Source organism: Nomascus leucogenys, chromosome 14, assembly GCF_006542625.1.
Source record: "Nomascus leucogenys isolate Asia chromosome 14, Asia_NLE_v1, whole genome shotgun sequence".
Taxonomy (NCBI): Eukaryota; Metazoa; Chordata; class Mammalia; order Primates; family Hylobatidae; genus Nomascus; species Nomascus leucogenys.
In genome coordinates this window covers 48,744,060-48,767,945 of record NC_044394.1, presented here as the reverse complement: position 1 = coordinate 48,767,945, position 23,886 = coordinate 48,744,060, and the positions used below count along the sequence as shown (strand labels likewise).

The following is a 23,886-nucleotide window of genomic DNA, read 5'->3' as shown; positions in this document are numbered from 1 at the left end:
TGGGAGCTGGGGCAGCCCCGGGTGGTCGGGTCGCGCGCCGAGGCGCAGGCCAAGGGCTCGCCCGGGCCTTTGTTGGCCGCCGGAGCGGCCCCTGCATGCGCCGGGAGGATCCCAGCCAGATGTGGCAGCGGGGCGGCGGGGAGCAGGCCAGCGCCCAGAGCTGGGACCCGAGACCGCGGCTCCGCTCCGGACCTCGCCGTGACACCGATGAGCCGGGCCGGCCTCCCGAACGCTCCGCAGGTTGCGCGGCGGCGCCCCTAAGTGACAGTCGCGCGGGCCACTGGTGGGGCGCGGGGCGCGGGGCGCGGGGCCCGCGGGGCCGGCGGCGGGCGGCCAATGGCTGGCGGGGTCGGGGCGGCCCGGCGGGGCGGGGCGGGCGCTCCAGCGGCGGGGGCGGAGCCGGCGGGGCGGGCGGGGCAGCCCGCAGCGGCGGCGGCAGCGGCGGCCACAGCAGCTCCGCCGGCAGCCGCGGGAGCACGGCGACGCCAGCGGCGGGTGAGGGGCTCGCGGCGGCAGCGGCGGCGCGCGGGGGCGGGAGGGGGCGCGGGGCGGCTGCGCGGAGGGCGCGGGAGCGGGGGGCGGCGCCGGCGGCCGGGCTGGCGGCCCCGGGCTGCGGGAGATCCACCTGCTGGTAACGGAGCCTACTGCGCCGCGGCCCGGCCGGAGCTCTGTGCGGGGGAGCTGTTGGCGCCTCTGGGCGCGGGGCCGGCTGCGGGCGCGGCTGGGCCTCGGGGGCGGGCGGCGGGGCGCGGGCCGGGGCGTCCTCCCAGCGTCCCTGCCCCGCGCCGCGCACCCCTCGGGGCCGCGCGCCCTCCCTGCGGCCGGCCCGGCGTGGCGGGGCTCGGCGACTTTGGGGGAAAGTGGAGCAAAGTGCGGATCCGGGGGGTGCGGAGGGGGAGAGACAGCTGCCTGTGGGACCCGGGGGCTGCGCGGGAGTCGGCGCGTTCGCGGGGTCGCGGGGCAGGCGGGCGGGGGCTGGACGGTCCGGGGCGCAGGGGCAGGGGCTGCTCCCGAGGGGACCGGCCGTGCTGCCTTCGCAGGGAATTTTCACACAAAGTGAAGGGCTGCGGGGCCCGCGTGAAAGAGCAGCCCCCGTTTCCCCAGGCCTCAGCTCCCTCCGTAATGAGGAAGCTGCAGTAGGACCCTGAGGCTGGGTCTCGGTGACTCCACCAAGTGTGCCAGGTGACATCTCGGAGGCGAGCTTTTCTGAGCTGGCAGTCGAGCCACTTGCACACCCGCCTTTATTTCTCGCAACAGTGTGTTTCTCTTGAGCGGTTTCATTGCCTACATTCTGCATTGGAAAATAGAAGCAGGCACAATGTATACTTTGAATGCTTCCCATGTATTTTGCTGTTGTGCTTTTGCTGTTGGACGAATTAATTGATAAAAGATAATGACAGAGTCATTCGTTGGAACGTAGACTGTAAATTTAGAATAAAAATATGCGTTTTGTGGTTTATGTTTCTTTTTCTGAATGTTTAAAAAATGTTTGATGAACAGGTTATCTTGACATAGATTTCTTTAACCCACACGTATAAATCCGAAAACGCACTGGGCGATGACATTATGTAAGCTGTATTAAAGAAAACTACTGACCCGTTTATAAATGGCAAATAAATGAATTTTGCCACAATTGTGGTGTGTAAAGTTATATAGGCTTACGTCATGGATTTTATTGATTCCAGATATCAGGAATTATTGTGCCTTTCATTCTTAAGGCACCTCTCCCCTGTCTGTGGGATGCTGATTAAGGAAGATGCCAAACGTTCAGCAAAGTGTTCTCAGCCGTGGACTATATTGAGTATTTCAGAGAACACTTTAAAATAAGTAAAGGTTTTGTATCCAATAATAAAATGAAGACTGAAGCCCTTAAAGGATTGTTAACAAAACAGTCTGATGTCTAGAGTTGAAAGTTCCATTCACCTTTGGGAGGGTGGAGAAATGACTAGCAATTTTAGCCACTACCTTTTTTTGTTGTTGTTAAAAATTCAAACGTGTTAGGTTATAGTCTCCGAGAATATTAAGGGGCTAGATTAAAATTTTTGCAAATGTGGACACTAATAAAAATGTAGGTCACCTGTGTCTTCCAAGCCAGCCTGTGAATTATGTCTCATAATTGAAGAGTGAGTAGATCCTTGGTTTTACTCTTGTCCGAAGAGTTTCTTCACTTGTGCTGTGCAGTTAAACTTATTAGCCGGGAAACCCTAATTAAAAATGTATGACTGCATTCTTATTGAGTAAAACACTCATATTTTTCTTTCAAAATTTCAAGGCTTATTTGCTAGTAGAATTTATTGTAAGTATCTTCAGAGTTTCATAACTTACTGGATCCAGTATTTTTTAATTTTTTCATATATTGGGGTAGTATATCAATAGTTTGGTTTTAGAGTTCATTTACTTTTACTTGTCTCTATACATTTCTATGGAATTTTTTTACGAGCTTTATTTGTATTTAGTAAAACTTTTAAAATATCCTTAACTATATGATGTGCTCTCTACCTCCCCATTATTATGAATTGAGTGCTTACTCTAATAACCTGTATGCTTTTTAGATCTTTTACTAGAACAAAATTCTTTCTCAAGTGAAATAGGGCTAAGTAGATAGCAGCTGAAAGTTATAAGTATTTTAATATAATGCCACACTGGGATTAATGTTCCAAGTTATATAATTCATAGAATTATCACCCTTGTTTTTATAATCAGAATTCATTATTGGGTGCTTATTGATTTAAGATAATTAGAGCAGTCTTGTTATGAAGTTTTTTGGTTTTTTTTTTTTGAAACGGAGTCTCTGTCACCCAGGCTGGAGTGCAGTGGTGTGATCTCGGCTCACTGCAACCTCTGCCTCCCTGGTTCAAGTAATTCTCCTGCCTCATCCTCCCGAGTAAGCTGGGATTACTGGCATCTGCCACCACGCCTGGCTGATTTTTGTATTTTTAGTAGAGACAGGGTTTTCATCATGTTGGCCAGGCTGGCCTTGAACTCCTGACCTCGGGTAATCTGCCTTCCTCGGCCTCCCAAAGTGCTAGGATTACAGGCATGAGCCACCACACCTGGCCGCCGTGAAGATTTTAATTCTAAACTGTAGACGTGGGCATGTTTGATGTTAACTTGTCTTAACTGTAGAAGGTGAGTAAGTTCAGTCTTAGAGAACAATGATAACTTCTGCATGAGAAAATTTTTAGATCTCTTTGTGTTCAGGTAGTAAAAGAGGTTAGGTGCTTCTAGAATATTACATGGAAGGTAGAGCCACTGTCTGAGGAGGGTTAACAGGCATAGTTTGGTGGTGGGTTGTGGTGAGGTATTAGCCAAAAGCTACGGGAAGTGGAGATTTGTTTAAAGTTGTATGTTTCGACTTTGAAAATTTCCATGAATTTTGCAACTTACTCCATAGTAGATCAGTGTGTGTTATATAATTTTTTTTTAAATTTACACTTACAGTTGGGTATAATGAATACTCTGGGAAGATTCTGCAGTTTAACCTGATACTTGGAGTATCCCTGGCACGTCTCTTTGTATTGCCAGGTGCAGGTGGCCTCATTTGAGAGGGAAAGTGTAGTAGATGAGAGCTTGGACTTTGGAGACAAACAAATTCGAGTTCTTTCTCTGGATTCATTTCCTTGTGTGTAGAACAGAGTTAATAATGCCTGCCTCATAGGAAGGATTTTGTGAAGATTTAAACCATGTGGTGGATCAGGCACATAGGAAACATTTCATAAGTTGTAGTGGCTGTCATTATTAGTACTATGCCCCTGTGATCTTTCTTTACTAGGGGGAATTTCTAGTAATGTTCAGTGTTAAGAAGCAGTGGTGGTGGCAATTTCTGAATTGCCTGCAAATGGCTGCTTGAATCAATCGTGCTCTTCCCCAGAGAGAATTTTCCGTTGGAACTGCTGGCCATTTTTGGAGGTATATTAACTCCCCCACTACAGTGTCAGTATATTACCAAGTGCATCCTGTGGCACCCGCTGAGGCTACCAGGAATCTGTGCACATCTTGGAGGGCGTGACATGCCTCCAGGGGTTGAGACTGACCATGCATAGAGTGGACTGGAACCAGTAGCTGGCTGGTTTTGTTGTTGTTGTTCAATTAACCAAAAAAGTTTGGTTTTTAGTACAGTTAACATTTTTTGAGAACCTATTATATGCTAAATGCTGCGCTTAAGTACTTCTAATGACTTCATTTCTTTCCCTTTTCCCAACAGCTTTGTTCGATCAGTGGTGATTTCCCAGATTTCTTGAGTTAAAGCAATGCAGAGTGATAGAGCCTAAGGCGTACAGTATCCTGGCGGGATTGCTGCGTTTTCTAAATGCTTAAATATTTCCAGTTTACACCCTGGGAGTGGGTTAGTCACTGGAAAAACGACCTTTATTTTATGACAGTGATAAACAGCAGTTATAACCGTAACCTTTTTGTAATTTATGACAATATGTGAAAGAGGACATAAGACAGATTGTTACCTCATTTTGTGAATGAAACCTTGAGATCTAGATAAGTGGCATGCCCCAAATCATGTAAGTAATGACAGAGCTGGGTCAAGGGCCCAGGTCTTTTGACCCTTATATATTGTATTCTGTCAATTTTCTTATTTAAAAAATTTCCTATTATTGTGCAATAGGAAAACTGGAGAGAGTGAAGGTTATGTTTCTCAGGAACCATTGTGTGATCACTAGAGTTCTCATCCTGGAATCTGTGAGCTCCACTTCTCCCTTTAAAATCAGTCACCATAACTTTCTTTTTAAAGACAAAACAAAACCAATGAGGAGAGAATATAGTTTGAAGCTGTTTCGTATTTTTTTTTCCAGGAGGAGAAGGACCATATAATTCTAGTATGTTAAATGAGTAGTTTCGACGTAGGGATAATATTTATAGATACAATTTAGCCCTGCCAAAAGTCTGTTTGTAATGATGAATAGTAAATGAAGAAACTTACATTTTGCATTACTGAATGAGCTTGACTTTCTCTTTTCCCCGAATAGGAAGGGAAAAGGCCAAGGCATCAGCGTATGAAGACCGCAGAGACAATCCCGAGTACAGTTGTGAACGGCATTGCTGCTAGGCTCCTCCTGCAGATCATCTGAAATGAACTTCTCTTACTGATTTTTATTGGCCTAGAGCCAGGAGTACTGCATTCAGTTGACTTTCAGGGTAAAAAGAAAACAGTCCTGGTTGTTGTCATCATAAACATATGGACCAGTGTGATGGTGAAATGAGATGAGGCTCCGCAATGGAACTGTAGCCACTGCTTTAGCATTTATCACTTCCTTCCTTACTTTGTCTTGGTATACTACATGGCAAAATGGGAAAGGTAAGGAAAATGACTCGGAAAATGTGCATGAAATGTACTAGGCTTTTTGCTTGGTTAAGGTGCCTAAATGCTTAGGTCAAATACCCTGGCAACCTGCATGTTACATGCTATCTGCTGGCAGTTTCTTTCTGATATAAAAATGAAACAGTATTCTTGGACAGAGGACACAGAATTTCTAATTCCAGTGGGGCTTGTTTTGTTTTCAGTTTCTTATAATTGTACTTGGAGAAACAGATACTGATCAGTGGTTTATATTCTAAAAGACAGCCAAGTTGAATAATAAAGACTTTTGTTTTGGCATTTTGTTCTTTTTACTAAACATAATTAAGTGTTTAATAAGCTTCCTTGTACCAAGTGTTGCATAAAACACTTAGAAGGACACAATTAGTGCCTTCGTGAGATTTACATGCTAATTATGCTAATGATTGGGTGCTATGTAGTTAATGATTTAAACTGCATGCATTGACAGATTACTCCTTAGGCAAAAGTATTTAAGAAGGGATAAGTAGAAATTCTGATTGGAATATTAAAACATTTGTAAAAAATTAATTATGTTTAGACTGTTGAACCGTGTTTTAAAGAGAAGCTATCTGTTCATTGACTGGAATTATATAATTTTAGGGTAACGTATTTATTTGCTTTTTTTTTTTTTAAGAGAAACTACTTGAAGTAAATTCCTACCCATACTTCTTACTTGTCTCCTGTCCTTTGATTAATCTAAGGAATGTTGATGATGAGAAGAAAGATGGAAATGTTGAGGTGGTTGCATATTTGGTTTGTTAGAATATCTGTCATCACCTGGGCTATTTGAAGCTGCTGTTGCTGATGTTGCTTTATTGACTCATATGAAGACAACTGAAAAGATTGCTTTGTGACCTTATTTTTTTCTGATGTGTGTTTACATCCATGTCTATATATACATATTGCATATGTATATATCTGTATGTGCATGTATATCTTAAAAATCTGATATAAGTAAAAGCATGCTCTGTGCTTTGAGCAAGTAGAGTCTTTTCCCGTTCTTTGTCTTTCTCTGAGTTGGGCTCTAATTTTGGGGGAACTCTTGGGGGAAAATGAATGAAAAACTTGCTAAAGTCCTTTTTGCTTTATATGCAAATATGTACATTTTAGAATTCATGTTTTTATTGTACTAAATGAGAAGGCTTAATCAGGAGGTGCTTTCTTTTTGTTTGTTTTTGAGACAGGGTTTCACTCTGTCACCTAGGCTAGAGTGCAGTGGCAAGACCTCGGCTCACTGCAACCTCTCTGCCTCCTGGGTTCGGGCAATTCTTGTGCCTCAGCCACAGGAGTAGCTGGGACTACAGGCACAGGCCATCACGCCCGGCCAATCAAGAAGCAGTTTGAATAGTTAATCAAACTGTTGATTGTCCCTGACATGAACAAAACAAATGACTGGCTATTAAAAGTCTGTTTATGAAATAAGAGGGTTGTTGAGCAGAAAAGTATGTTTTTTTTTTTTATTAGGAAACTTACCTATTCAGAGAATTATAGTAGCAGAGAAACTTGACCCTTTTCACTGTGCCTTATTTGAAAGATGACAGGTCTTGGAATCTCCATTTTATTTTCCTTGTTTCATATGTAAAGGCCTTATAATAAGCATAATTATTAAGCTGTCTTTAGAATGAAAATTAATTTAAAAAAAAGATTCTTTCTCTACACAGTGTTAGATGCACACACACAGTCTGTTAACTTTGATCATCATTCTCTGAATAGCTCCATAATTCTTCTTTGCAAACTTCTGCTCTGATTTTCTACTTAGTGTTTTTTCCAGACTCTTCCAGGTATCAACACAGGTTTCTGGTTATGGTTACATAAAATCTTCTGTGTTAAATGTTATCGTTTCTGTAGCCACTCAAACTGTTGGGCATTTGGATTCTTTCTAGATAGTTCTGGAAGTCAGACAGCCTGGGTTTTCCAGAGAAGTCCTGATTTGAAAGACTCAATTCTAATATACCCATAAACCACGTGCTCTGATTTTTATTTTGAAAGTGTGGTTTCTATAATCTTTGACATTGCTAGACTAATGGGTTTTTTTGTGTGTTTTTTTCATTCATTCATGGGTCCCTTACATGTACCTGTCTTGCGCCTAGCCCTATATTATATGCTATTAATAAGAAAAGCAATAAGTAATTTTATGCCTTTGAGCAGCTCAGGGACTGGTCAGGGAAAGATGCATGTAAACAAATTTACCATCAGATAGAGTTAGACAGAAACAATAACAGTGCTTGCCTGTAAGTGTATTATATGTATTTTAATCCTCATAACAACGATTGGAGATATTATCCCCTTTCTGTAAATGGAGAAACCAAGGCAGAATGACTGAGAAACTTACCAAGGTCATATGTTAAGTAGTGGAGTTAAAGTTTGAATTCAGGCAGCCTCATTCAAGAGCTTATGCTCTTAGCTATTGGTCTGTTGCTCAGAAAAGCAGAAGCAGAGGCTACTAATTCTTCAGGTGCTTTACACAGGAGGTAGAATGTGAAGGATGAATGTGAAGGCCAAGCCAGGCAGAGTGGGGAACACTGGGCATATCAGGTCCAGGGAGCTGCATGTGCAGCTACAAGTTCTGAAGGGGAGTAGAGTATTCATCCTTTGGAATTGTGAGATGCTCATTAATACCAGCACATAGGACTTAGGCCCTCTCAGTGTTTAGCTGGTAATCACAGTACTGCAAGCTTCTTGTATTGGTTCAAACCCTGACAGCGCACCAACAGACAACACGAGGCAGTGTGGAGCAACATGCTGTTTTTTTTTGTTTGTTTTTTTTACTTTTTTATAAATTTAATTTAATTTTATTATTATTATACTTTAAGTTTTAGAGTACATGTGCACAATGTGCAGGTTTGTTACAGATGTATCCATGTGCCATGTTGGTTTGCTGCACCCATTAACTCGTCATTTAGCATTAGGTATATCTCCTAATGCTATCCCTCCCCCCTCCCCCCACCCCACAACAGTCCCCGGAGTGTGATGTTCCCCTTCCTGTGTCCATGTGTTCTCAGTGTTCAATTCCCACCTATGAGTGAGAACATGCGGTGTTTGGTTTTTTGTCCTGGCAATAGTTTACTGAGAGTGAGATGATTTCCAGTTTCATCCATGTCCCTACAAAGGACATGAACTCATCATTTTTTGCAGGCAGGCTGAGGCCTAAAATGGTGTCAGCCCCAAGTGAGGACGGGGCAAAGGTTTTATAGTCTCCTGTAAATAAAAAGTGTCCTAGTCTGACGTAACTGCTACGTTGTACCCAGGTGACCCCTTTCTCAATCTTCAGGGGTACGTGTCTTCCGGCCGGCTCTCTTCCTGCTTCTGCTGTCTTGCTGGCGCAAGTTGCACCTTGGGACTGACTGGGCCTGAGAAGGGAGGAGTTATTCATCTCCTTAAGCTTTCAGGCCCCGGGGAGAATCTTTAAAGTACAGTTCCTAGAAGTACTGGTTTGACAAAGTCCTCATTCGCCACTTGAAAGAATACATGAGCTGGTCCAGGGGATTGGCATAAGTGGGGGAGTATGTCAGGAATCCTGCCAGGGAAGCTGTGGTGCAAGACAGAGTAACAGTTTCAGCGGGATATACTGGATTCCCACATAAAAATGAGGCAGATTTCCAATTATGTGGAATGGACAAATTGGGACAGTTGTAGGTGGGTGTTGTGAGAGTGGGGCAGGAGTAGTTACATGTCTGTCTTGCTGGGAGGAGCATGGCTCCTGATGAACCTCCTGCTGTGGTCAGGTGCAATCTAGACCCTGGGCGAGACTGATGAAGCAGTCACGGGTCCCTGTCCGTGGGGACGGAGACTGGTATTATTTTTGCAGTGCCCGATCCAATGGTGCTTAGTAAACATTTGTTAGATAAATGATTGATTCCTTCAGCAAAAATGTATTTAAACAGTTTTAAACAGCTTGAGATATAATTTACATACTATACAATTCATCCATTTAAAGTGTACAATGAATTGGTTTTTGGTATATTCACAGATGTGTATCCATCACCACAGTCAATTTTAGAGCGTTTTTATCACCTCAAAAAGGAATCCTATACCCTTTTGCTATTACTGTCCTAATCCCTACCTCCCTCGCCTCCCCTCCTAGGGGTTAGGCAACCACTAATTTTTCTGTCTCTATAGATTTCCCTATTCTGGATTTTCAGATAAATGTAATCATATAGTATGTGGTCTTTTGTGACTGGCTTCTTTCACTTAGTGTAATCTTTGCAATGTTCACCTGTGTTGTGGCAGATCACTTCACAGTGGGGTTACTTCACAGTACACAGAAAGGATGTGTGCTTCGTCCCTTCTTACAGCTGAATAATACTCCCTTGTATGGATGTACCACACTGTTTATCCATCCATCCGCTGGTGAACTTTGGGTTATTTCTACGTTTTGGCTATTATGAATAATGCTGCTATAAACATTGAGGTGCATGTTTCTGTGTGGACATGTGTTTTTATTTTTCTTGGGTATTTACCAAGGAGTAGAATTGCTGGGTCCTATCATAACTCTATTTTGTTTAATCATTTGAGGAATTACCAGACTTTTTCAAAGTGATGAGACCTGTACTCATTCTTATTCTTTTACTTCAATCTGTTTATCTTTGAATTTACTGTGTGTCTCCTGTAGACAACATATAATTGGATCATGCTTTTTAAAATCCAGTCTGACACTCTCTGTGTTTTGATTGGGTTGTATATTCATACATACTTAATGATATTACTAATATAACTGGATTCATTTCTGTCATCTGATTTTTTGTTTTTCCTGTGCCTCATGTCTTTTTTGTTCTTGTATTCCTCCCTTATTGCTTTTTTTTGCATTGATTGAATTCTAATTTAGCATTTTAATTTCATTAATGACTTTTTCACTACTTTTGAGTATTTTTAGTAGTCTCTCAACAGAATCAGCTTTAGATTTATACTAGCTTAATTTTAGTAATATATAGGAGTGTTGCTCCTATGTAGGTCTGTTCCTTTTTACCCTTTTGGGGGGTATTGTTATACTTATTACATCTGTTAATGTTGCAAACCGAACAATATATTGTTATAATTATTATTTTTATGTGTTATTATTTCCTTAGCCCATTACAGTTTTTTTCCACCTACCTCCTCTGTGCTATTACTGGCAATTATATTACTGATATATTTCCACATGTTATAGACCCAGCAATGAATTATATAAATATTTTATACAATTGACTTTTTAAATCAGTTAACAGAAAGAAGAAAAAATACATTAATAGTGTATATTCTAATTTCATAATTATTGCTGCTTTTTATGTGGATTTGAACCATGATCTGGGGTCACTTCCTTTCAGCCTGAAGAATTTCCCTTAGTGTTTCTTATAAGGCACGTCTGCTAACAATGAATTCCCTCAGTTTTTGTTTATTTAGGTATGTCTTTATTTCACCTTTATTTTTGAAAGGTAGCTTTTCTGGACATAGGATTCTTGGTTAACAAGGGCTTTTGATGTTTTTGAGCACTGTGTGTGATTGCATTGCCTTTGTCCTCTATTATTTCTGCTGAGAAGTCAGCTATTAATCTTATGGAAGTTCCCTTGTAAGTAATGTCGTTTTTCTCTTGCAGCTTTCAAGATTTTCTTGTGTTTGACTTTTTTCATTTCCACCATGTGTTTGTGGGTCTCTTTTATTGACCCTGTTTGGAGTCTGTTGAGCTTCCTGGATGAATAGCTTATTGTTTTTCAGTAAATTTGGGAAGTATTAAGTCATTGTTTTGAATTTTTCTCTTCTCCTTTCTCTCTCCTTTCCTTCTGGTATTCCCATTACACGTGTGGTGGTGTGCTTATTGGTGTTCCACCTTTCTCTGAGGCTGTGTTCATTTTTCATTTTTTTTTCTCCCTCTTGAGCTTACGTAATCTCTACCAACCTGCCTTCAAGTTTGCTAATTCTTTCTCCATTGTGTTCAAATCTATTCTTGAGGCATGTATTAGTTAGGGTTCATCAGAGAAACAGAACGCACACACACACACACACACACACACAAACACATGTGCACGCCCACACAGGAAGATTTATTATAGGAACTGGCACATGTGATTATGGAGGCTGAGAGGTCCTGGAATCTGCCGTCTGCAAGCTGGAGAACCAGGAAAGCTGGTGGTGTAATTCAGTCTCAGTCCAAAGGCCTGAGGATAAGGGAGCCAATGATGGAAGTCCCAGTTCAAGTTCAAAGGCCGGAGGACCAGCTGGGCTGATGTCTGAGGGCGGGATATCTTAACTCAGACCAGAAACAAATTTGTCCTTCCTCCAACTTTTTGATCTACTCAGGATCTTAGTAGATTGGATGATACCCACCCACATTGGTGAGGGTCATGTTCTTTCCTCAGTCTACAGATTCAAATACTAATCTCCTCTAGAAACACCTTCACAGACATATCCAGAAATAATGTTTTATCAGCTGTCTGGGCATTCCTTAGCCCCGTGAGATTGATACGTAAAATTAACCATCACAAGGTCCTCTGGTGAATTTTTACTTCTATTGTACTTTTCAACTCCAGAATTTCCATTTGGTTCTTTCTTAAAATTTCTCTCTTATTATTAATAGTTTATATTTGATGCCTCTTTGTCATACCTTCTTTTACTTCTTCCATTAAATTTTCTTTTAGTTCTGTGAGTTTATTTATAATGGCTGATTTGAAATCCTTTTAAAAATAAATCCTGGCCGGGCACGGTGGCTCATGCCTGTAATCCCAGCAGTTTGGGAGGCTGAGGCAGGTGGATCACCGGAGGTCAGGAGTTCGAGACCAGCCTAGCCAATACGGCAAAATCCCATCTCTACTAAAAAAATTAGCTGGGCGTGGTGGTGGGCACCTGTAATCCCAGCTACTGGGGAGGCTGAGGCAAGGAGAATTGCTTGAACCCAGGAGGCGGAGGTTGCAGTGAGCCGAGATCGCCCCACTGCACTCCAGTCAGGGTGACAGAGCTAGACTTCAGCTCAAAAAATAAAAATAAATAAATAAATCCAACATCTAGTTCATCTAGTTGTACTCACAGGCAGTTTCTGTTACCTGCTTGGTTTTTTTTTCCCCGTTTGGTGTATTGGTTGTATTTTTATGTTTCTTTGCACATCTCCTAATTTTTTTATTGGAAACTGGACATTTTAGAGAAATGTATTTTAGCAACCTGGGGTACTAAAGTCCCCTTCACGTGTTGTTATTTGCTGATTTATTTGTTTAGTGGCTGGCTGGAGCTTCAGTTCTTGGTTTGCCCACACTCACCCTAGGATGCCCCTTTACTCTTTCTGAGACTCCTACACTAATTACCAGCTGATTGTTTTATTGTTTACACCAATGCCCTGGGGCATAAATTCTGCTACAAACTAAATTGTGGTTCCTTTTTTTTTCTTTTCCACCTATAATGTATTCTGTGATAAAATTGTGATTCCTTTGAAGAAATAGTTTCTAAGGTCAGTGTCCGATATTTTTCTGACCCCAGGAGGACTCCTCCTTTCCACCTCTTTTGCAGGTTCTCTCCTGCAAGCTAGTTCCCACACTCTAGGCCATATCTTCACTTGATCCACAATTCTCCCCATTCTCTCACCACAAGCCCAAACTTCTCCAGGGGCTGTTGCAAATGAAGCCCCTTCTTTGGGAAGAGATCAGGAGCTGTTTTATGGCTTCAGGCAAGATTTCTGAGTCTTGAGGTGGGGCTGAGGATAATGACAGATTTTTCTCTGAGTGGCAGCCCCACTCTAGGAGCTGAGCACTAAGTGGAGAGGCCAGGAGGTTGAGGTTCTTGTGGCTGTGCTTTTCCAGGTGTGGAAACACTGCCTTCCAAGCCCAGGAAGGGCTGTCAGGGCCCTAATATTCTCAGCACACTGCACCCAATGTAGAGCCTGCATTCCATCAGCAGGGGTTGGGTAGAGTAAGAGAGCCCCCACATCTCAATTGCACTTGCCTGGGACTTAACCTTAGCTACAGGCAGCTGGGGGCAGCAGGAGAAAAGTTGAAGTCCTGCTTCTCCCAGGATGAAATCCCGCAGCTTGGAGCTGGAGAGCAAAGGGAGCCCTGTGTTCTTGGCTGCTGTAGTCTGGAGTGAGGTCTCTACCTCACTGGTTGGGGAGAAGAGACGGGGGAATGATCTTGGTTCGAATACTGTGCTCTCATCTTTCTCACTGAATTTTTATATATTTTCTCGTATAGGTATTTCTTCATTTGCTGTTTGTCCTTGAGACAGTTTTTAAGTCCTCTTAAGAGGTTTTTAAAACAATAATTTTCACTAGTTTCGCTTCACAGGGGATCAGCAGAGCTTATGCTGTTGCGTTGGAAGTGGAGCTCCAAAAATATTTTGAAAATGCTTTATTCATTACCAGATTTCATCAAATTTAATACACCGTTAGATGCACCATGATTGTAAAGTACTGCTAAGCAGGAAAAGCAGCTGCTGATTAAACTATGACATGCCATCACGTGTAAGAGTCACCTTGATTTCAGATGTTGAAGTATGGGAGAAAATGTGTACCTTTGAATCAGTAGACTACAGTATATTCTGAGAAAACACTTACTGCAAGAAAAGATCAGATTTGTATCCTGTTAGCTACAACAGAAACACCAGACAAAGCATTTTATTGAAAACTATGATTCTGATTTGTAAACAGTGAATAAAAGTTTTTAGATTTGTTTTTCTTTACAGAATAAGCAAAGCTGCTTTCAAATATGATATAAGGAAAATTAATACTAAGTCTAGGACCTGGAATACGCCGTCATCATCCTGGCTTACCGAAATTGTCGACCTGTGTTTTTTGAGTGCCTTCTGTGTGCCAGGCACTGTTTGTGGTCTGGGATGCATTAGCATTAGAACATGTTAGAGGAATATCCTTGCCATAGTGTAGGAGAGGAGGGAGGAGAGAGCTGCAAAACCGTAAAAACAGTAAATTAAACAGTAAGTTGAACAGCAGTAAATGTTTTTAAAAACTTTATTATGAAATACTTTTAGATTTACAATAAATGTACAAAAATAGTACACAGATTTCCCTTATACCTAGCCTCCCCCAATATTAACAACTTATATATAGAGTAGTATAACTTTCTAAACCAAAAAATTAATTTTGATTGAAAATTATTAACTAATCTACAAACCTTATTTGAATTTCACTAGAGTTCCCACTAATGTCCTTCTGTGCCAGAGTCCAATCTAGGATCCCATGGTGCATTTAGTTGTCATGTCCTCTTTCTTCCAGTATGCAAAATTTTCGCCATTTTTTTTTTTTTTTTTGGGATGGAGTCTCGCTACGTTGCCCAGGCTGCAGTGCAGTGGCACGACCTCGGCTCACTGCAACCTCCACCTCCCATGTTCAAGCGATTCTCCTATCTCAGCCTCCCTGGTAGCTGAGATTACAGGTGCCCTCTACCATGCCTGGCTAATTTTGTATTTTTAGTAGAGATGGGGTTTCACCATGTTGGCCAGGCTGTTCTCGAACTCCTGACCTCAGTTGATCTGCCCGCCTTGGCTTCCCAAAGTGCTGGGATTACAGGTGTGAGCCACCACGCCTGGCCCTTTCTTTGTCTTTTATGTCCTCGACATTTTTGTGGAATGCCCCTGAATTTGAATTTGCCTGATGATTTATCTGGTTAGATTGAGGCACAGTCGGCCCTCTGTATACACAGATTCAACCAACCACAGATGGAAAATGTGGTTAGGTCTACAGTGTTTGTGTGTGTACTGAACGTATACAAACTGGTTTTTTTTGGTCATTATTCCCTAAAAAACACAATATAACAACTATTTAGCATTTACATTGTATTAGATATTATAAGTAATCTAGAGATGATTTAAAGTATACAAGAGGCTGTGTGTAGGTCATATGTAAATACTGTGTCATATATCAGAGACTTGAGCATCTGCAGATTTTGGTATCCTCAGAGATACTGGAACCCATCTCCTATGGATAGCAAGGGACAACTCTAATGCATTTTTGGCAAGAATACCACAGAAATGATGTTGATGTTATGTCCTTTTTTTCTGAGATGGAGTTTCGCTCTGTAGCCCAGGCTGGAGTGCATTGGTGCAATCGACAATCTTGGCTCACTGCAACCTCTGCCCCCTGGGTTCAAGCAATTCTCCTGCCTTAGCCTCCTGAGCAGCTGGGATTACAGGTGCACCCCACCACACCCAGCTAAGTTTTGTATTTTTAGTAGAGAGAGAGTTTCTCTAAAGTGTCCAGGCTGGTCTCAAACTCCTGACCTCAGGTGATCTACCCACCTTGGCCTCCCAAACTGTTAGGATTACAGGTGTGAGCCACCACGTCCAGCTACCTTTTTTGTTTTTTGAAACCGGGTCTCACTCTGTCACACAGGCTGGAGCGAAGTAGTATGATCATGGTTCACTGCAGCCTTGACTTCCTGGGCCCAATCAGTCCCCCTTACCTCAGCTTCCAAAGTTGAGGGAAGGCCCACAGGCATGCACTACCATGCTCGGCTAATTGTAAAATTTTTTTGTAGAGTCAGGGTCTCACTATGTTGTCCAGGCTGGTCACGAACTCCTGGGCTCAAGTGATTCTCCTGCCTCAGCCTCCCAAACTGCTAGAATTACAAGCATGAGCCACCGCACCCTGGCTGTATCCTTCAGTTAGCACATTATATCAGGAGGTGTGTGATGTTGATGTGTCTTGTTACTGGTGATGTTTGCTTCGATCACTTGGTTGAAGTGGTGTCTGACAGGCTTTTCCACTGTTAAGTTACTATTTTTGCCATTGTAATTAATAAGCATTTTTTGGAAGCCAATATCCTGTTTCTCATCATACTTTTACCTACAAATGTTAACATCCTTTGATGATTTTTGCCTGCAGCAATTTTTTTAAACTTTTATTTTAAGTTCAAGGGTACAAGTGCAGATTTGTTGCGTAGGTAAACTTGTGTTATCAGGTTTGTTGTAAAGATTATTTCATCACCCAGGTGTTATACCCATTAGTTATTTTTTCTGATCCTCTTCCTCCTCACACCCTCTACCCTCCAAAAGGCCCCAGTGTGTGTTGTTTCCCTCTGTGTGTCCATGTGTTCTCATTTAGCTGCCACTTATGAGGACATGGGGTATTTGGTTTTCTGTTCCTGCATTAGTTTGCTAAGGATAATGGCCTTCAGCTCCATCTATGTCCCTGCAGAGGACATGATCTTGTTATTTTTTTATGGCTGCCTGCAGCAATTCTTACTGTGGTGTTTTCCAAATGTAACTTTCTGTTTCCATCATTCATTCTGTACTTATTAGTTAATTGGAATTCCACTGTAAGGAAGAGATGTCTCTTCTCCCTCATTTCTTTTTTTTTTTTTTTTTTTTGAGATGAAGCCTAGCTCTGTCACCCAGGCTGGAACGCAGTGGCACAGTCTCAGCTCACTGCACCCTCTGCCTCTCGGATTCAGGTGATTCTTGTGTCTCCACCACCTGAGTAGCTGGGATTACAGGCGTGCGCCACCATGCCCTGCTTTTTTTTGTATTTTTAGTAGAGATGGGTTTCACCATGTTGGCCAGGCTGGTCTTGAACTCTTGACCTCAGGTGATCCACCTGCCTCAGCCTCCCAAAGTGCTGGGATCACAGGCTTGAGTCACCACACCCGGCCCTCCTTCATGTATTTCTTATTTCTTTACATAAGTATGAACTCATGGATATTTATTTAATTCTGTGGGTTATGATCCTTTATGACAGTAACTTATTTTGTTGTTTAAATTGTCTCAGAGGTGGCCATTAGGAGCTTCCTCAAGTTGGCTTCTGAGCCTTTTGTTGTGCCCCTATCATTTTTTTCAAATTTATTGAGGTGAAATTAACATAACAAAATTAACCCTTTTAAAATAAACAATTTAGTACATTCGCAATGTTGTGCAACTACCACCTCTATCTAGTCTCCATCATTTTTAGAGCCATTTTTTCCTTTCTGGTGCCATAGCATGCTCCAGGCTTGTCTTGTATTTTCTCTACCCCTGTCCTGGAAGCAATCATTTTTCCAAGGAGCCTGTAGTTCCTTTGGAGAATAGAGTCTTGCTGTGCTCATTCCTACCGTGGCATCATCTTTCCAGTCCCTCTAAGTGCACAGAGCAAGGGGATACATGTGCGCATGCATAGCATCCGCAGCTATTTCGATGTCCACCTGCGTTTCTTGAATTCATAGTGATCCCTTGGATTTTAATTGAATACTGTAGTGTCCATGCTAGTCTCCTCTTTTCCTTATTTGTAAGTCCTGTCTCCAACAGTAAAAAATATGGCTCTGGCAGGATGCAGTGGCTCATGCCTGTAATCCCAGCACTTTGGGAGGCTGAGGCAGGTGGATCACTTGAGGTCAGGAGTTCGAGACCAGCCTGGCCAACATGGTGAAACCCCGTCTCTACTAAAAATACAAAAAATTAGCTGGGCGTGGTGGATGCGCCTGTAGTCCAGCTGTTCGGGAGGCTGAGACACAGGAATAGCTTGAACCCAGGAGGCGAAGGTTGCAGTGAGGTGAGATTGCGCCACTGCACTCCAGCCTGGGTGACAGAGCGAGACTCTGTCTCAAAGAAAAAAAAAATATGGCTCTTACTATCCCAATATAGTTACTTATGCTCAATCCCAGTATATACGTACAGTAGTTTCAGAATTCTAACCCATACACAGATGAAAAGTAAATTTACTAGGGTACAATATTTGTGCACGGTTCTTTTTGTATTTAGTCTTGTAATATACAGATGCTATTTTCTAAAGTTACTTAGGTTATATTTTAGTCACTTCCTCTTCCATGTGGTTATGTTATTCATTTATAATCTGTTTACGTCCATATATTACTGTTTGTATTCTGTTTTGGGTTTCTCCCATGTCCTGCTAATTGCAATCATTTACATTTTGGATATGTGAAACATGTTGGTTCTGAGTCAGAACAGTAAAGGTATGCTGAGAGATGTGTCTCTTCTCATTCTTTCTGTCCCACTTCTATTCCTTCCTTGTTTCTACCCATCCATCCCTTGTAGGTGTTCAATCTCACTATTTTCTGGTTTATCCTTCCTGGATTTCTTTTGTATTTTTAGTGTAGACAGGGTTTTGCCATGTTGGCCAGGCTGGTCTGGAACTCCTGACCTCAAGTGATCCACCTGTCTCAGCCTCTCAGAGTGCTGGGATTACAGATGTGAGCCACTGTGCCTTGGCTACGGGTTTTTTGTTTGTTTGTTTGTTTGTTTGTTTGTTTTTTTAAGATTAGATTTAGCCTTAATTTTTTTATTCAAACCACGGTAAAGCAAGAATTTAGTGTTTGGGAGAAAACTCTAGTTGCCAATTATGTTGTAAACATGAAAGTCTGGGGATAGAGTTGATTTGATTAACATTTAGATTTAAATAACTTATTTGGGAAAAGTAGATTCTGTACCTTTTTTTGCTGAAGTATATTCTGCATGTCTATTAATATTTACTTTTCAAAACCTAAAGATAAAAGGCCATTTTTTTTTGAGACATGGTCTTGCCCTTTTGCCCAGGCTGGAGTGCCGTGGTGTGATCTCGGCCCACTGCAGCCTCCATCTCCAGGCTCACTGCAGCCTCCATCTCCAGGCTCACTGCAGCCTCTGGGCTCAAGCTATCCTCCCACCTTAACCTCTTGAGTAGCTGGGACTACAGGTGTGTGCCACCACATCAGGCTAATTTTTTAAAATGTATTTTTAGTAGAGATGAGGTCTCACAGTGTTGCCAAGGCTGGTCTCAAACTCCTGAGCTCAAGTAATTCTCCCCCCTCAGCTTCCTAAAGTGCTGGGATCACAGGCATGAGCCACTGTGCCTGGCCCAAAAGGGCATTTTTTAAGAAGCTCTGTTCTGTGTATTTCCAATAGGAAGCTAGAAAGTAACTTAAAGCAAATTATAGTCAGTATTCATTTGGTAAAGTTTGTTTCCAGCTTAAATAATAGTAAATGTTCACATGTCAGGGTTTTGTCTTCCCTCCACAGTTGAGATGAGGTGATATGATTTTCTAACCAAGAAGATGAGGGGTTGGCGTGTGAATCCATCTTCAGTTCAGCAGGTTTAGATACTTACGGCATTCAGAGCAGTTTCTCTTCTTTTAAGTAATGTTTTAAAGTATAAGAAAGATGTAAAAAGTGTACAGATCATAAGTGTAGAGCTCTATGAGTTGTCACAAAGGGGCACAACTGTGTAACAAACTCCGGAAGTATAACCTTTCAGCATTTACCTGTCTTTCCTGTATTTTGGTGCACACATCGGTACACAGCTATTTTAGTTGTCGGGTCAGCAGCTTTTTAAAAAGGATTCTTTCTCGTGGTGCATCTCTGAAGGATCCAGACAAGTGATGAGAATCAGTAGTGTTACTCATGCGTTCATGGAGGTGTGAACACAGTGCTGTGATAGCACTGGGGTAGAAACAGCACATTCAGATGACGGATTCTGGAAAGGTTTCTCACAAGAAGCGGTGTTGGAGTTGGTCTGAAAAGAAGATAGGAATTTAATGGGGGAGAAAGGTATTCCCTGTGTTAATAGCGAAGGTGGATGTCGGATTGAACCAAGGAGTGCGCATGTGTAGTGTTTGGTCTGATGGAGAAGAGTGGAGGAGACTGAGGGAATGAGGGAGCAGGGAGCAGGGATGGTAGCAGTAAAGGTGACGAGAGATCTGAAGGGCTCGGCAGGAATTTGTGGTGAAGAGTGTCATTATGTTACTACTTTATCCTAAATTTTACTTGCTATAAAATATCCTGCTCTGTGTGGTGACTCATGCCCATAATCCCAACACTTTGGGAAGTTAAGGCAGGAAGATCCCTTGAAATGAGCCTGGGCAACAAAATAAGACTCCATCTCTACAAAAAATGTAAAAACTAGCCGACTGTGGTGGCTTTTGTCTGTGGTCCCAGCTACTGAGGAAGCTGAGGCAGGATTATAACTTGAGGACTGGGAGGTTGAGGCTGCAGTGAGCCATGATTGAGGCTAACGTGGTACTTATGCATGTGTGAACACATGTCTTTTTTTCTCTTGTAAGTTACTTAAGTGGTTAGCTGATTTTTTTTGAACTTTAAATACAATAAAAAACAAGCACAAATATTGTAAAACTACCAGATTTATATTTAAACTTACTATTAATTATCAATACTATGGGCTTTTTCATTAATTTCTTTATTTCTAAACCTTCCTAAGGTTAATAGTAATTCTTATTTTTATACCTTTCTGGGATTTTAGAAATCTTATCAAGCTAGAAAATAAAAAAGTGAGTGTCTTCTGGGACCATTCATGTCAAATGTGATCAGGATTATTGACTGAGTATTGAGTAGGGGCCAGGAACCTGGTTGCTTCCCCCGACGTAATTTAAATCTAGGTTACTTGTTGTCTGGGTCCTTTTTTTTTTTTTCCAAATTAACTTGTTAGTTTAATAAGGCCTTTTGAGCTCAAATTTATCATATAGATTTTAGTTTTGCCCAGGCTGGTTTTTCCCGTATGGAATAGCGTTCCTTACCGACCACTTGTCATTATATCGACTTAGTAGAGAGATTGCAAACTTAAACATTTCTTGTTGGGATCTTCTGATTAGAAGGCCACTTAGAGTTTTTTTCTTCTTCTCAGACAAGAGATCTAGTCTAGCATCTTGGTTATTTTAGGACAGATCACTGATTTTTTTTTTAACCCAACTTCTTTATGTGACCACTGTGCTTATCTTCCTCCCCACCCCCCATTCTTCTTATACTTCTTATTTTGCTCCAAAACTGTGGGTTTGCACAGAATTTCCTTTTTCCTTCCTTCATTATTGCACACACAGATAGACAAAAGTTTCTATATAAGCAGACATACTTATTAGAGGAAGGAAATAACAAATGTATTGACTGTCTTCTACTTATTCAAATTCAGAAAAAAATTGCTGGGCACAGTAGCTCACGCCTGTAATCCCAGCACTTTGGTAGATCACTTGAGTTCAGGAGGTCAAGACTAGCCTGGGCAACATGGTGAACTGTCCGCCCCCCTGCCCCCCATCTGTACTAAAAATACAAAAATTAGCCAGGCATGGTGGTGCGTGCCTGTAGTTCCACCTACTCAGGAGGCTGAGGCAGGAGAATCTCTTGAACTGGGGAGGTGAAGGTTGCAGTGAGCCTTGTTCGGGCCACTGCACTCCAGCCTAGGTGACGGAGTGAGACTCTGTCTCAAAACAAAAAACAACAACAACCCAAATTGACACAAAATTAATCATATTCCTTGTCTTTAAATGTTTGCATTTCAACTTTTTTGGAATAACTTTTTTTGTTTTCAAATGTATATCCACTAAATATAATTTGTTTTCTTTTAATATCTACGTTGTCACAACCTGGCTACCGGATACCATGTTAGGCTGTTTTCTTTGCCTCTTCTGCATTATTCCCTGACATCCTTGAAAGCACTCTTGCATTCTTACCCTGTTTCCATGCTTGCAGACCCATCCTGGTTGTTATTTTCCTATCTGATGATGTGGAATTAGCTATGTCTTAAGAGTCCTAGTTCCTTTCACGAGGAGTTGTTTTAGAGACTTCAAAATTTGGGTGTCCATGAGGGTTAGTGATGGACAAAAGTGTTCCTGTTGTTTTTGGGAAATGGTCATTGATTGGTTTTTTTTTCCAATTTAACCAGTCATGTTGCTGCACTCTCCTTTTCAGTGAGACTTCATTGATGGCTAAGACTTTGCTCTGTGTTGGTGAACTCCAGCTCACTAAAGCGAAGTTCTAATAGGACTGGAGTTTTGTAGGGAAACTGGGTAGCCTGAATTTCTTACTTAAAGGAGAATGTGAAAAGTGTTGTGGGCTAGGGAAAGAGTTTGCCAACTAGTTTATCTCTTGCTTTATGCTGTGGCAGATGGCCAGTCATGGCTTGAATTTACCCCTTTGTTTGTCGTGGCACGCTTGTGTGTAGAGAGGCTTCTGTTGGCAGCTTGGTTGCTGTTTCAAAGTACCAAAAATTTTGAAAAACATTCTTCACAAATCCTGTGTGTGAGTTGTGGAAAAAGGAGGTAAATGTTCCAGGAAATCTCATACTCCTAAACTGGATGTCCAGTGGTTGGCTACCATGTTAGGTTTTTCCCTTCTACTGGGTTGTTCTTTCATTAAGTTGGTGTAAGTTAAACTTAAAAACTTGAACTTCAAGACTTGTAAAATGTCTTATTTTTGTTGTGCCTCAATATGCATTTATCTCAAGTTGCCTCTTTTGTAATTCTGCAACATTCTCCCTAAAATAGACAAAGTCTATCCTTCGTCCATTCCTGTTTTCCCCTTTTTAAATCAGTAATAATGTCCCATTTGTTTGCAGACAGTTGTGCAGAGAAATAATAGAACTGATTGGACCTCCATTATTGCTGTATGGTGCTGTCATTTCAGGGGAAATAAGCCTGTAGCTTATAAACTGAAAACAAGCTTAGAGTTGGTGTTTGGGAGCAGTGAAGAGTACCCTTTGTAGACCGCCTTTTTCTCCGTGGTCTCATTTAGTCCGCACTACAGCTCTAGGGAAGGAAGTGAGTATTAATATCCCTGTTTGACATGAAGACACTCAGACAATTAGCAAAGTACTTAATCCAGCTGTATGAAATGACTAGAAAGTGATAGAAAGAAGGTCTGAACCTAGGTGTGTCTGACTCCATGGGGTGTACAGCCTGAATCGGCTCTCAGGGAAAGCCCACTGCCTCCAGGGCAGTAGAGCCGTGTTCTCTGGATGAGTCCTCCACAGATGAGCTTCTGGAATGCTCACGTTGTGTGTCACCCAATGTGATTTCTTTGTATACTTTTTACAAAACTGTATCTTCTTAGCTAGTATTTAATTATATTCTCACCCTATTGTTTATGTTGCATTTCTTTTTAAGTGCACAGTTTCAATTTAAGAAAGTTGGCAAAAAACTAGTTTAACTTGATGGTTAAACAACCAGTTTAACTGTTGTTTTTAGGTTAAAAAATCAGTTCACGCTGCCATTAGTTAAAGGATACTTCAATCATGCAAAAATCTGTTGTTTACTCCAGCAAAGTTCCCTTTAAATGGAAGCCTCTACATTACTGGTTGCTGGTATTTCTGGAAGAGGCACGTGTTAACTGGAGTGAGGCAGTGGATCTTTGTTTTGTTACTAAGTGTAACTGCTGAAGTGTCTTCCTAGCAAAATGTGTGCCAAAGTTTACGGCAGGTATAAATTTTTTTTTCTAGAAATAATTACACATAATGTTAGACTTTAGGATTTCAGGTTTATTGTTTTGATGCAGAGGAGGGTACTTATAAATCTCATGGCTTTTCATTAAAATAAAACACATTATCAGCGAGTGTATCTAATTAGTAAATCTCATTAATCTTATAATATTTTCCTTTTATCATGGACCTGAAAAGCAGCTTGTTGACAGCTATGCTCACTGGCAGGGTGGGGTGGCTCATGCCTGTAATCCCAGCACTATGGGAGGCCAAGGTGGGAGGATCCCATAAGACTAGGAGTTCGAGACCCGCCTGGGCGACATAGTGAGACCCCATCTCTTAAAAACTATGCTCACTAAAATACCCCTGACATTGACTGTATCATAGGGGAGGATGCTGTAGGCTTAACTTACATATTTTGGTCTATTACAGTTGATTAAAGTAAATTTGAGGCAACTGGCAAAAAATTTATAAATAGCCAGAA

The 23,886-nt window shown here is 41.8% G+C and overlaps 1 protein-coding gene across 3 annotated transcripts in view; it reads left to right on the top strand.

Annotated features, from left to right (window-relative positions):
• The first annotated feature begins 419 nt into the window (after nt 1-419).
• MGAT4A (alpha-1,3-mannosyl-glycoprotein 4-beta-N-acetylglucosaminyltransferase A) overlaps nt 420-23,886 on the top strand; it is a 114,684-nt gene continuing 91,217 nt past the window's right edge. For 2 of the 3 annotated variants that reach the window (XM_030827672.1, XM_030827669.1), the window contains exons 1-2: nt 420-495; nt 4,980-5,308. In XM_030827672.1, coding sequence (XP_030683532.1) covers nt 5,215-5,308 — 94 coding nt within the window. In that variant the 5' untranslated portion in view covers nt 420-495; nt 4,980-5,214. Of the gene's footprint in view, nt 496-567; nt 632-4,979; nt 5,309-23,886 lie in introns of those variants that run through there. The other variant, XM_030827671.1, reaches the window with a different exon arrangement.